This window comes from Epinephelus moara, chromosome 24 (assembly GCF_006386435.1).
Source record: "Epinephelus moara isolate mb chromosome 24, YSFRI_EMoa_1.0, whole genome shotgun sequence".
NCBI classification, from domain to species: Eukaryota; Metazoa; Chordata; class Actinopteri; order Perciformes; family Serranidae; genus Epinephelus; species Epinephelus moara.
In genome coordinates, this window is record NC_065529.1 from 36,946,655 (window position 1) to 36,958,979 (window position 12,325).

Consider the following 12,325-nt stretch of genomic DNA (forward strand, 5'->3'; position numbering starts at 1 on the left):
TTTCTACTTTAGAAGCAAGGGACTGTTCTTTACTTATCAGAGGAGGGGGGTGGCTGGGGGATGACTGCAGGAAAATACATGACCCTCCTTCCACCATAAATGAGTTATTAGATTTTAAAACATATTATTTGATGTTTGAGAGTTAAAAGTTAAAAATTAAAGACAAAATCCTGCAGTTAAAAGAAACACTTTAGTTTGTCACTCTGGTCGTGCTGCTGGTTAGTTTGTGCAGTTTATTTTTGGTCAAATTTTAAATGAGACGCAGAATAAAGTGATTTTGATGAAATATCACTATTTTTAGCTCTTTTTTGGCACATGATATGTTCAAGGACCGTCAGATATTTGAAAATCCAATGATAATTTCTGTTTTTACAGTTTCTGGTGTGATAAATGGTGTAAATTTGGTGATTTTTTTAATTGACAGATAACTGCAATCATACAGAATTACAATTGAAACAATACATTTCCTTCCATTTTATTTTGTCCTAACAAACATCCCTCCACATCTTTCACCCATCCCCTCCCGCCCTTACCTTGAAAGTCCATAGAGATACAGACTGAACAATGCGTGAGAGTAAATAACAGGTCTCTCCAGATCTGCAGGCAGTTTAGAGCTGGGGTCAGAGTATTCCTCCAACATGGTTGCGCCCATATCCACAGTGGTGTGGTCAGCAGTAGCTGTTGTCGGTTTCTTTCGTAGTTCATAAGCCATTTGTTTCAAAACGTTGAAGTCAAACAGGCCCTAGTTGTTAAACAGAGCCCGGTCTCAGTCTGAAGTCCTCAAAATCCAGCGCAGTGACTTGTGGCATCAGAAACCAACGTAAAAAGCTGTCCTTTAACGTTGGCCTGATTAGCAGCTGGTTGCCGTTATAGTTTAATGGTGTATGGCGGCACCAGGGGGAAACTAAAGGACGAAAGTTAGGGCGGCAAACGTCTGACTGGGGCTGGCGGGAGCAGTGGTGGATGGGTCCAACAAACACAGACTTTTACCTGAGAGAGCAGTGTTTGTGTCTCGTAGGATTCTAAAACCAAACCCTGTTCTTTTTTCCAAAACCCAACCACGTGTTTGTTGTTGAAGGGAGAAAAAAGGTAAATTCGCAGTAGTGCATTTATTTTGAAAGAAATTGTATATAAACATTAAATTTCCTGTGAAAAAGGAAGTGTATTTTGAAAGAAGACAAGGCATGTAACAGGCAGAACTTGACACACTGTCCCATAACGTACCTTGAAAGTCCATGACCGAACGTCAATGCGTGACGAGGTCGGAGTGAGAATGTGTTGTTAAACAATACAAGTACTCGGTGATACACGACTCATATGCAAATAACTGATAAGTATTGAAAAAGCAGGTGAGCCACCTCTCTTTAGCTTGTGTTCCCTCGCATGCTAATCCGGGAGTTGACCCTTTTGGTTGATTTTTAAAAAGAAACCATGCGAGCATGTCTTTCATAAAAATCAGTGGTAAAATAAATACAAAATACAATATAAAGTTGTAAGTCCCTCCCATGAGCCAAAATAAAAAACACAAGACATGTGTGACATGCCTCCCCCTTTTCGCACCCCCACCTCCACCTCATGAATAACGAACAGTCCCTAACTCAATTTACTACTATTTAACCAACCAGATAAATTGAGTTAATGCAGTTTGTAGCATAAAAACGCGAGAAGTAAATGGCCCTACATCACTGTCAGCTTAATGAAACACTCTGCTGTCCCGTTACTTGTGTGTGTGAGTAATAGGAGAGGGAGTGTGTCCCTGAGAGGCGACAGAGCAGACCAACCGGTGTCGGAGGGTGTGACCGAGCCCCAGCTGTGTGTCCGTATAAATACACTCTGTCCCGGCTTCAGTGTGTCTCCGCACCGGCAGCAGCTCCGTCTGGAAGGTCAAACACATCATGGCAGCGCCGAAGAAAGTCTGTGTGATCGGCTCTGGTAACTGGTGAGTTCAGGGGTGATGAGGTGTTTGATTAACTCTAATGCACTTTAGGATGTCTCTCAGCTCAGTGTTAGTACAGTCAGTGGTGCGTTGCAAAGTCTCCAGACACCATATTAGAGTCCACACACAGTGGGCCAGGAGACTTTTGTGTGTGTGTGAGTGAATGTTGTCAAAGAGTTGGTAAACTTTGCAGAAAGAAAACCGCTTCAGCCTTTTGTTAACAGCAGATAAATAATTCATAAAGTTAATAAGTCGCCTGCTGTCTTTTGCCAGACTGCAGAGTGGAGGTCCTGCTGAGACTGACTGACTGTCTGACTGTCTGATGACCTTTGATGCTTTAACAGCCCAAAAATCTTTATTAAACAAGCAGCTCTTGACTTTTTCATATTCAGAGATATTTGTGCTGAATCAGCCTTCGTGTGGAGTTGATATCCCTCAGCCTGCGTGACATTTAGATTAGTCAGTGGAGGAAGAGGTATTCAGATAAAGATACCCAGAGCAGCATTTATACCTATGAGAGACGAAGGAAGTATTACTATTATTGTAACTAAGTACATTCACTCAAGTACTGTACTTATGTACAGTTTTGATGTGCTTGTACTTTACTTGAGTATTTCCATTTTATGCTTCTTTATACCTCTTCTTCACTACATTTTAGAAGCCAGTTTATACCTTTTACTCCACTACATTTATTTTAAAGCTTTAGTTACTTTGCAGATTTAGATTATTAATACAAAACGTAAATCAGCTAATCAATCATGATGTAATATTACAGATTAAAGAACTCGGCAGGATATAAAATAGTCCACCTTTACCAGCTGGAACAACACACTCTCACTCCGACCTCATCACATATCGATGTTTGGTCATGGACTTTCCATGTCCACATACGACGTGCAAGGTACCCTGGGTGTGTTGGTTGTTGATGTTCTGGGACGCCGTGTTAAGCTCTGCCTGTTACATGCATTGTCTTCTTTCAAAGTACACTTCCTTTTTCACAGGAAGTTTACCGTTTACATACAGTTTAAAAATAAATGCACTATGTCAGAACAATACCTTGAATTTAACCTTGGTTTAATTTGATGTTTGTTGTTTGTCCTGCCTGCCCAAATTGGACTTTCACTGCCTTAACCTTCATCCTTGTCCCACTGCATTTCTCCCTGATGTTACCGGGCGCAGTTAAACTATAATGGCAACTGGCTGTGTATCATGTCGACGTTAAAGGACGCTTTTTTTCCTTGGTTTTTGATGCTGCAAGTCACTGCCCGAGCGCCAGATTTCAACAACTTCGGAGTGCGACAGGGCTCGCTGCAACATGATTCTGAAATTAGCCATTCTGCACAGTGACTACTTTTCAGGGGCGTAAATGTAAGCAGTGCAGGCAGTGCGGTTGCACTGGGGCCCGTGGGGTGGAGGGGCCCGACTGCCACCTGGAAATACACCCATGCTCAAAGAAGAACTCACGTTAAATCAAAAATGGTGTGATTTTCTATATATGCCTTCAAAAAGATAAACCCATCTCCACCATGTTTTTCTGTTTTTGTAACATAGTATCAATCAATAACAAATGATATGCTAACTCTGCATAAACTATAAAAAACTATGTAGTTAAACTAATAAGTTACTATTGTCTTCTGTAGTTGTTGTCAGATACAGATGTGTAAATATGGTTGCTAGGTAATATGTATGTTGACGTTGTCCAGTATCAGGTCTCTGTTTGATCCTGTAACGAGACGATACGATTCACAGAAGCTAGTTTAGGTGCAAAATCTCTCAAGACTGACCAGCTGGGTGCATCAGCAAGTGGATATAACATTAAAGTGTCAGTAAGACACACTGTTGGGAAAATATATATACGCCTGAAACTCTGTCTGTGTGTGTGTGCTTCATAGCTATTAACTAGGGCACACTAGGGCCCATCATAACTACCTTACACCACTGGTANATAACATAAAAGTGTCAGTAAAACACACTGTTGGGAAAATATATATACGCCTGAAACTCTGTCTGTGTGTGTGTGTGCTTCATAGCTATTAACTAGGGCACACTAGGGCCCATCATAACTACCTTACACCACTGGTACTTTTGGTACTTTAGGTATATTTTTAATGCCAATACTTATGTACTTTTAGTTAAGTAAGATTTTGTATTTTGGCTTTTACTTGTGATAAAGTATTTTACACTGAAGTTTTGCTACTTTTACTGCTGTCAAAAGTTGGAGTACGTCTTCCACCACTGATTATTAGCATCATGTAACTCAAGACTTGGAGGTAAAAGTACTCATGATGTCATGTAGTTATTATATATATATAAGTTACTATAGTGGAGCTGATGTGTATAGTAGCATATATACATTGGAAACACTCAAGAAAAGTACAAGTACTTTAAAACTATAATGTGTTTGATATAAATCAGTTGTAAAAGGACAAACATTGAATTGATCTCTGCCAATACACGCCAACTTACTGATACATAATACTGATATATGATCTTTTAAAAGGGATTCTCGCAGCCCTCAGTCTGTGTTATGTTGATATTCAATGGTAAAGCTTTAAATAAGACACTCCTCATGGTTAAATAATGCCCTCCTGGTATTCTGTTTTTTTCACCTGTAGTGTTATTCTTGTCTGGGAAAGCATCTGAAAACTATTCAAGTCACGTGACATCATAGTCACAAGTGGCACAGGATGTTTGTTCACCATTAGGAAATACACCACTGTACGAACTATAAGAAAATAGCTGTTAAATATCTTAAATCATCTTTTTTATTATTTTAAAAGTGTAATATCTCCTTAATACAAGCAATAATTAAAGAACAATGAGCAATGAACATTTTCTAATCTAAAAATACACATCAATAAAGAGTCAGTAGTCATATATATCACAATTTTTGATCATTTTTTCTTTCAATATCACTGCAGCTGCACATCAAAGTATGAGACCTATTGAAATGTATTAATTTATTTGTTTGTTTGATAGAGACAGAGCATGTTAATGAACATCAGTGGGCAAGAATGCTACTAGAAATCACAAAAAGAACATTTAACCCTTTTTGGGAAACAGTAAGTTCAACCAGCTGCTGTCTCTGCTCCAGGATGCTCAGTGTGTGTCTCTGTGTCCACAGGGGCTCTGCCATTGCCAAGATTGTGGGTGCCAACGCAGCCAAGTATGACACGTTTGACACCACGGTGAACATGTGGGTGTTCGAGGAAACGGTGAACGGCCGTAAACTCACAGAAATCATCAACACAGACCATGAAAACGTGAAATACCTGCCCGGCCACAAGCTGCCCCCCAATGTGGTGAGTATGGAAACACTCTCTGATGACAGTTTGGTGTTGCTGTGTGGTTGAAGCTTCAACATGTTTCCTCTCTCCTGGTCAGCATGCTGTTCCAGACTTGGCTGAGTCCGTGAAGGGAGCCGACATTCTGATCTTCGTGGTCCCTCACCAGTTCATCATAAGAGTGTGCGACACCATTAAAGACCACATCAAGAAGGATGCTGTAGGAATGTCTCTCATCAAGGTAGTATTTGTCTTAATACCTTCTATTAATGATACAGGAATTACACAATGCACTTAAGAATTAGAAGTAATGATGCACCATGTGTTGATTTTGTGGTTATCCGTCTCCTCCAGGGTGTCGATGCGGGTCCAGAGGGTCTGAAGCTGATCTCAGAGGTCATCCGAGGGAAGCTGGGCATCACCATGACGGTCCTCATGGGAGCAAACATCGCCAACGAGGTCGCTGAGGAAAAGTTCTGTGAAACAACCATCGGTATGGAGGATAGATGGACACTTGACAAAGTTTGATTCTGGAGTTAGACGTCTACAGTTAAGGGCACAAAATGACTTTCTATGAAAGTAAAGCACAATAATGTTTTGACTGTGTAAATGGATGGATTAAAAATGAGTAATCTAATTTTTCTCTAGATGTAAACAGCAAATTTGAGTGAGGCTCCAGCTGCATTTAAAGGGATAGTGCACCCAAAAATGAAAATTCAGCCATTATCTACTCACCCATATGCCGAAGGAGGCCCTGGTGAAGTTTTAGAGTCCGCACATCCCTTGCGGAGATCGGCGGGGGGAGCGGCCTGCACACCTAATGTCAGACGGCGCCCCAGACTAACGTCCAAGAACACAAAATTGAATCCACAAAGTATCTCCATACTGCTCATCCGTAGTGATCCAAGTGTGCTGCAGCCCCGACATAAAAAGTTGTTTCGAAAAACGTCATATGAACTCTGTTTTTAGCCTCATTGTAGCCTGTAGCTCTGACTGCTTCTCTGTGCTCTGCGCTTTTTATAACTTGTATTTATTTGTTAAAACAAGGTGTCTAAAAGTTACTCAGCTATTAAGGTAACGTTAGCATAGCATTAGCTCACTAACTGTGTTAATATTAGCTTTGACTTACTGATCTTTGTGCAACGTCAAATGTCAAACAGGTTGGAAGTTGTTGCGTTTCAATCTATAATTTTCGACCTGCACATTTTGTATACTGCAATTTGTTCTTTGTTGACCACTGTATAGTTTTTGTAGGCAAACAAAGTTATCATTGGTATGAGTTTTTCCAACTGGCGCTCAGTACCGCAACGTTAGCTCGTAATGGTTCTCTCCTGCAACTTGATTGGATGCAGTCGGACTGGTTCAAACAAAGTGGATGTGGAGTTAAGTGTTGCTTGCTGGGAAAGAATAACATTAATATAAGTTGACTCAAGACATGAAGGAAAATTATGTGATTTGTAGCACACTTTTTAAATAACGTCCAAATCAAAAGGCTCAGGTTCAAGGGAAACCATGTGTCATTGGTGCTAAAGTCCAAGTCGAGTTGTGAGTCTTTTTGTCAAGCTAAGTCAAATTAATCAAATCTGTGACATGAGTTTGACTTAAGTCCAAGTCAAGTGACTGGAGTCCACACATCTGCTGTCAAACCCTAGATTTTGTCTTCCCATGTCATATCAGCCACACAGACATCTTGTATATCATCCATTAATTTATTGAAAGTGAAAGATTGTCGGGTCCTCTGTTCCTCTTTTTAAAACATGTTATGATGTAAAGCCCCATAAGCACATGTATACACATACTTCAGAGGCATTTTGCTTTATTTGGATTGAAATCTGTGGTATTTATACAGAGCTTTATGTCGAAAGGCTTTGACAGAATGATAGTTGCATATTTATATACAGTATACATTTCTAAAGTGCTGCGCTGTGTAAACCAGTGATGACTTATGTGTTATTTTTGGACACAGGCTGCAAAGACAAGGCTCACGGGCCCATGCTGAAGGAGCTGATGCAAACCACTAACTTCCGTGTGACCGTGGTGGAGGAGTCTGATGTTGTGGAGATCTGCGGGGCGCTCAAGGTCGGCTTTTCTCCTCCTTTGAAAACACATTTCACTTCTTTATTATCACAACCTTGTACAAGAAATTTCAATGTCACGCCTGTGCTAAAGCTCGTAAGAGAACACTTTTACAAGGTTGAAGAGTGCATTAAAAGTTATGAGAGTAAAAATATGGTCAAAAGAAGTCAGTTTTACCAAGAGATCTGCTGATATTTGTCTTCAGATTCACTTTTGTAATCATCAGACATCTTTTTAAAAAGCTAATAGGCTGGTCAACACATTTAAGAGATATGTCTGCTTCAAGATTCAGAATTGGTCCAGTAAACCCAATATAAATGTTCTAATATATCCCTTATAATCTTATTTTGTTTTTAATTATTTGGTAATTTTTTGATGTGGAAATCTATTTGGAGGCATTCCTTTCTCGTCTAAGCAGTGACATTCCTCACATGCACGAGTACTTACCCCAACGTGTAAAAAGTGCAACACCATAACAGCAGCATCTCCTCTTTCCTGTCGCTGCAGAACATTGTAGCAGTGGGAGCGGGTTTCTGCGATGGCCTGGGATTCGGCGACAACACCAAGGCGGCTGTGATTCGTCTCGGCCTGATGGAGATGATCGCCTTCGCCAGGGTCTTCTGCACAGACTGCCACGTCTCTCCTGCCACCTTCCTGGAGAGCTGCGGCATCGCTGACCTCATCACAACCTGCTATGGTGGACGCAACCGCAAGATTGGGGAGGCTTTCGCCAAAACAGGCAAAGTATGAGGACCAGTCTCTGTCTCAGATAATCTCTATCACTCCTTAAAAGCCATCATAAGGTAACATCAAACACTGAAACTGCACCAAACACCAAACACCACCTCTGAACTCTTTGTTTTAGACCATTGAGCAGTTGGAGAACGAGCTGCTGAACGGTCAGAAGCTTCAGGGTCCAGCGACCGCAGCTGAGGTCCACCAAATCTTGAAACAGAAGAACATGGTGGAAAAGTAAGTTTGTCTCATGCTTTACAACAAGGATGTAAATCACAAGGTGGATTGTTTGGACATTTACCATTCCTACAATTACTGATACATGTTGGTTTCACTGAGTGCATATGAATCAGGATTCATCTTAGGTATCTATACAAAATAAGATTTAATTGTGATCGCATCATGTCCTGCAAAAATGAACATGGTATTTGAAAATGTGCCAATGAGCTTTCTTGCTGAGAGCTACATCAGAACACTGGTACCACTCTCGTGTTTTGTACGTTAAATATGAGGCCACAAAAAAATCTGCCCTCCAGCACCTCTAAAACTCAGAACGTACCATGGTATATCTTGCACGTTCATTTCATACAAAAGATTTAAGTGTAAAAGCGACAAATTGGGGTTTTATGAGGAGCTATGTGCTTGTTGTCATTGTGAGGTTGCCAGGCAACAGTCTGTTCTCATTCCCATGCATCAAATACTGACACGTTTAACATCCTTCGGCATGTGACACCAACACCGGTGACAATCTTTGGCGTCTCAGTGAGTTGCACAGGGCTTCCATGTCATTCTAGTGTAAACACATCAGTGACGATATTTGATGCTCGGAGCAACTGGCGTAGTAATAAAGACAAAACACGTCTGTGTAGGGTGAGTGGGAGGGGAGATAGAAGAGTCAAACCATTACAGACTTTCAGCCAGGAGACCACCGTTTGTGTCCCACGTAAAACCAAAACTCAGTGCTGTTTAGAATAATGTTATGTAATTTACGATCATCCGTGACGTACTTACATCACTCACCTGATCCATTTATGACACATTACGAGCTTATTTTAACTCAAAACATGACGTTTTTTTATAAACATTACTAAGTAGTTTTGTTGCCTAAATCGCAACTGATTGGCAATGTTAAGCACATGGTACAATAAGTTTCACCCAGGAGACCGCTGTGCGTCACATACAGATGTTAAAGCATGTGTCTCATTGAGACATGATAGGGTACGGCGTGAGTATCGTGTGAAAAATTGTCTGCATTTGATGACGTTGGATGCTAACGTGTTGTAGGCAACCAGCAAAGAGTTCAGGAAGTCTTCATAAAACCACAACTTGTCACTTATACACTTTTTTTGAAGAGATTAAACAAACAAGATATAATGTGATTATTAATGAACTCAAGAGCTGCTACTAGTTGGATTTTGTTACCTTTGCACAGAGCCATGCTAGCAGTCTCCCCCTGTTTCCAGTCTTTATGCTAAACTAAGCTAAGCTAAGATAAGGTAAGCTAAGATAATCTGCTGGCTCTAGCAGGGTCTGGTCTTTGTTTATCAGAGGAGGGGGTAGCTGGGATGTGACTCGTTTGGTTTTTTGTTTTGTTTTGTTTTGTTTTTTGACCCTCCCTGAAGCTACAAATATTTTTTACTTGAGTCTCCCTGAGTGACTGAGGGAAAATGCACGACCCTCCCTCCACCATAAATTAGATAGCCTATTTGATTTTTTAAACTTACCCTTTGAAATTTGAAGGTAAAGAGTTGAAGACGAAATCCTGGAGTTGAAAAAAGCCTCAGTTTTTCACCTGTCATGCATGCTTGTTATTGTAAATGCTTAATCCATGGCAAAATTTTATATAGAATGAAATGTCACTATTTTAAGCATAGATATGGTTGTGTTTTTTCTGACAGAAGCGACTGTCCCACATAATGTGTTCAAGGACTGTCTGAAATATTAAAATCCAAAGATAATCTCTGTTTTTTACAGTTTCTGGCCAGCGGGTTTGTAGGGCTTCTTTAAAAATCGGCGATAGAATAAATACAAAATACTATGTGAAGTGCTGTAAAGCTTAGTTTACTTAATAGTGACAATATATAACTGGCAGGATTCACACACAAAGCATTTGTCTTTTTCTAGACACATTTTCCCCACAAATACGACATGCTAATGTTATTAGCACAAGCCTATGGCATTTTACATTGTATAAATTAGCCTAGTGACTAGCGGAGATTTCCTTTACTCATATGAAGCCAGGATAAATCACACACAAAACTTAAAATACTTTTTTGTGGGGGTTTTATTGTCTTCACAATGTTTTGTTTCTTATCTGTGAAATTAAAATAAATAAAAGCCTCGTTACCACTGAGGGAAATGGTTTCAGCTAACAGAAATAGGCGTCGCTGCGATGTGTAGTTACATTTCTGGGCAGGTGCACATCAGGTTATGGCGTAGGCTCTACGTCGACTCCAGCCTTACCCAGCAGACATGAGAGTGGTGGCAGTCTTTCTATTTAACCTCCAAAATGTGAAACTATTCCTTTAATAATGTCTTAAATCATTCTCTCCCCTCTGCAGGTTTCCTCTTTTCACTGCTGTTCAGCAGATCTGCTTCAACGGCCACCCAGTCACAGAGTTCATCAGCTGTTTGCAGAACCACCCAGAGCACATGTAAAGGACTGATGCATGGGTGGAAGCTGAGAAAGGACTTTTACACTAGAACTACTGTATAACCCAGGTGATTGTAGGGGGTGAAGTTTAGGACTACTTTCTTGTTTGAAACTCAAACAGAAAAGAAAACAATGGAGCAGAGTTGCCCTCCTTACCTGAGCTGCTGTTTACCTGCTTCTGTTACACTACTGAGAGAGGCATAACCTCTGTTTCCACCTGATTAGAAACATACATGACTTAAACAGTTGCATAAGTCTTAAAATCTTAAGAATTTACTTACACAATACTTAAACCCCGACCTGAATATTATGAAATGTTACATAATTTCTCAGTTAAAGTGCCTCAACGTGCCTTTTCTCTGACATTTGTGTTCCAACGGTAAACAAAGCGCTGAACACACAACAGACACCACTCCCACTGTGTTGTTTTTTCCTCTTTCTGGACTTCTTATGATGATTTATTTTGGAATAAATTATTGACTTCATGTTCATGTCTAATGTTTTCTTTTTAACTTGTGGGTATCTGCCTGCAGTATACACTCTCACACACTCTGCAGCAGCCTCACTGTAACCTGACCTGAGCTCAGCCTGGCTGCCACTCTAAACTCTTCACCTTTACCATTTTCTAGAGCGTCCTCTTCAACCTTTCGTTAAAGCACACATCCTGCCTCGGGCCTCAGAAGTGATGGCTGTGTTGTTTAGTGTGGATTTTTCATGGTAATTGATTCAGTGCGATTATGAATGCTTTCATAATCAAACTTTTATTGTGTTTTTCAACCCACTTGATTAACAAGTTTGTTTTGTATTCTTTTGATTAATTCAGAAACATCTCTGGAGATGTATTCGCTCTCTGGATTCAAATAAATTGCAAGAAACCAATGTGTGCTCATTAACGGCCATCTGTCCGTCACCATATGCCAGAGTATCCCGTCAATGCTCAGTCCCTGCAAGTCACTTTGGATAAGACTTTTGGCGAAAGGCAGCAGGAAAGGCAGCCTATTTGTTCTGGCCTTGAGGTGGTATTACATCCCCTGCTGTGCCAATGTTGTAACTGATAAAACACTCAGAAATCCTCCCCATGTATGCTCTTTGATCCAACAAATATGTTATTTTTTGGCTGCTCTATTGCTCAGCTATGTCGTGTACCATGAAGTACCATCATTTGCTGCTTGTTTAAAATTGGATTCCCCTGCTGAAACCCCTTGCATAGTTATTGAGTCAACCGGCCTGTGAGATTTCTAATTATAACGTGCTCCAAGGGAGTAAAAGTCCATCTATAATTAGACAGAGCTGCAGCTGCCCCATCGCTGCTTAACAACACAGAATTTTTTTGAAATACTATCCCATTGTGGTGCCATTAAAATCATAACTCGACTGTCATATTTCATCTCTATTTCAAATATTTCACATCTTAAATCAACACTTATAAATACCCTATAAGGGGGTGCCATCTATGTCTGAGCCCTTACAGGAATAAATAACCCTATACTTGTATAGGTCAAGATGTTACATAATATTCCTCAACAATCTGTAGTTGTAATACATGCATTGAACACTTGGGTGTGCCATCACATCAATCACAAGCACGTCACTCCTGTCAGTGTAATCTACCTTTGATACGGCACCTTCACAGATAACCTA

General features: G+C 40.4%; 1 protein-coding gene across 1 annotated transcript; it reads left to right on the forward strand.

Moving 5' to 3' along the window:
- The first annotated feature begins 1,758 nt into the window (after positions 1 to 1,758).
- gpd1b (glycerol-3-phosphate dehydrogenase 1b) lies at positions 1,759 to 11,169 on the forward strand. The gene is made up of 8 exons (XM_050038928.1): positions 1,759 to 1,939; positions 5,061 to 5,238; positions 5,321 to 5,461; positions 5,575 to 5,713; positions 7,187 to 7,299; positions 7,804 to 8,040; positions 8,162 to 8,268; positions 10,593 to 11,169. The coding sequence occupies exons 1-8, from the start codon at positions 1,896 to 1,898 to the stop codon at positions 10,687 to 10,689; spliced, it is 1,056 nt and encodes a 351-aa protein (XP_049894885.1). The 5' UTR covers positions 1,759 to 1,895; the 3' UTR covers positions 10,690 to 11,169.
- Positions 11,170 to 12,325: the final 1,156 nt, after the last annotated feature.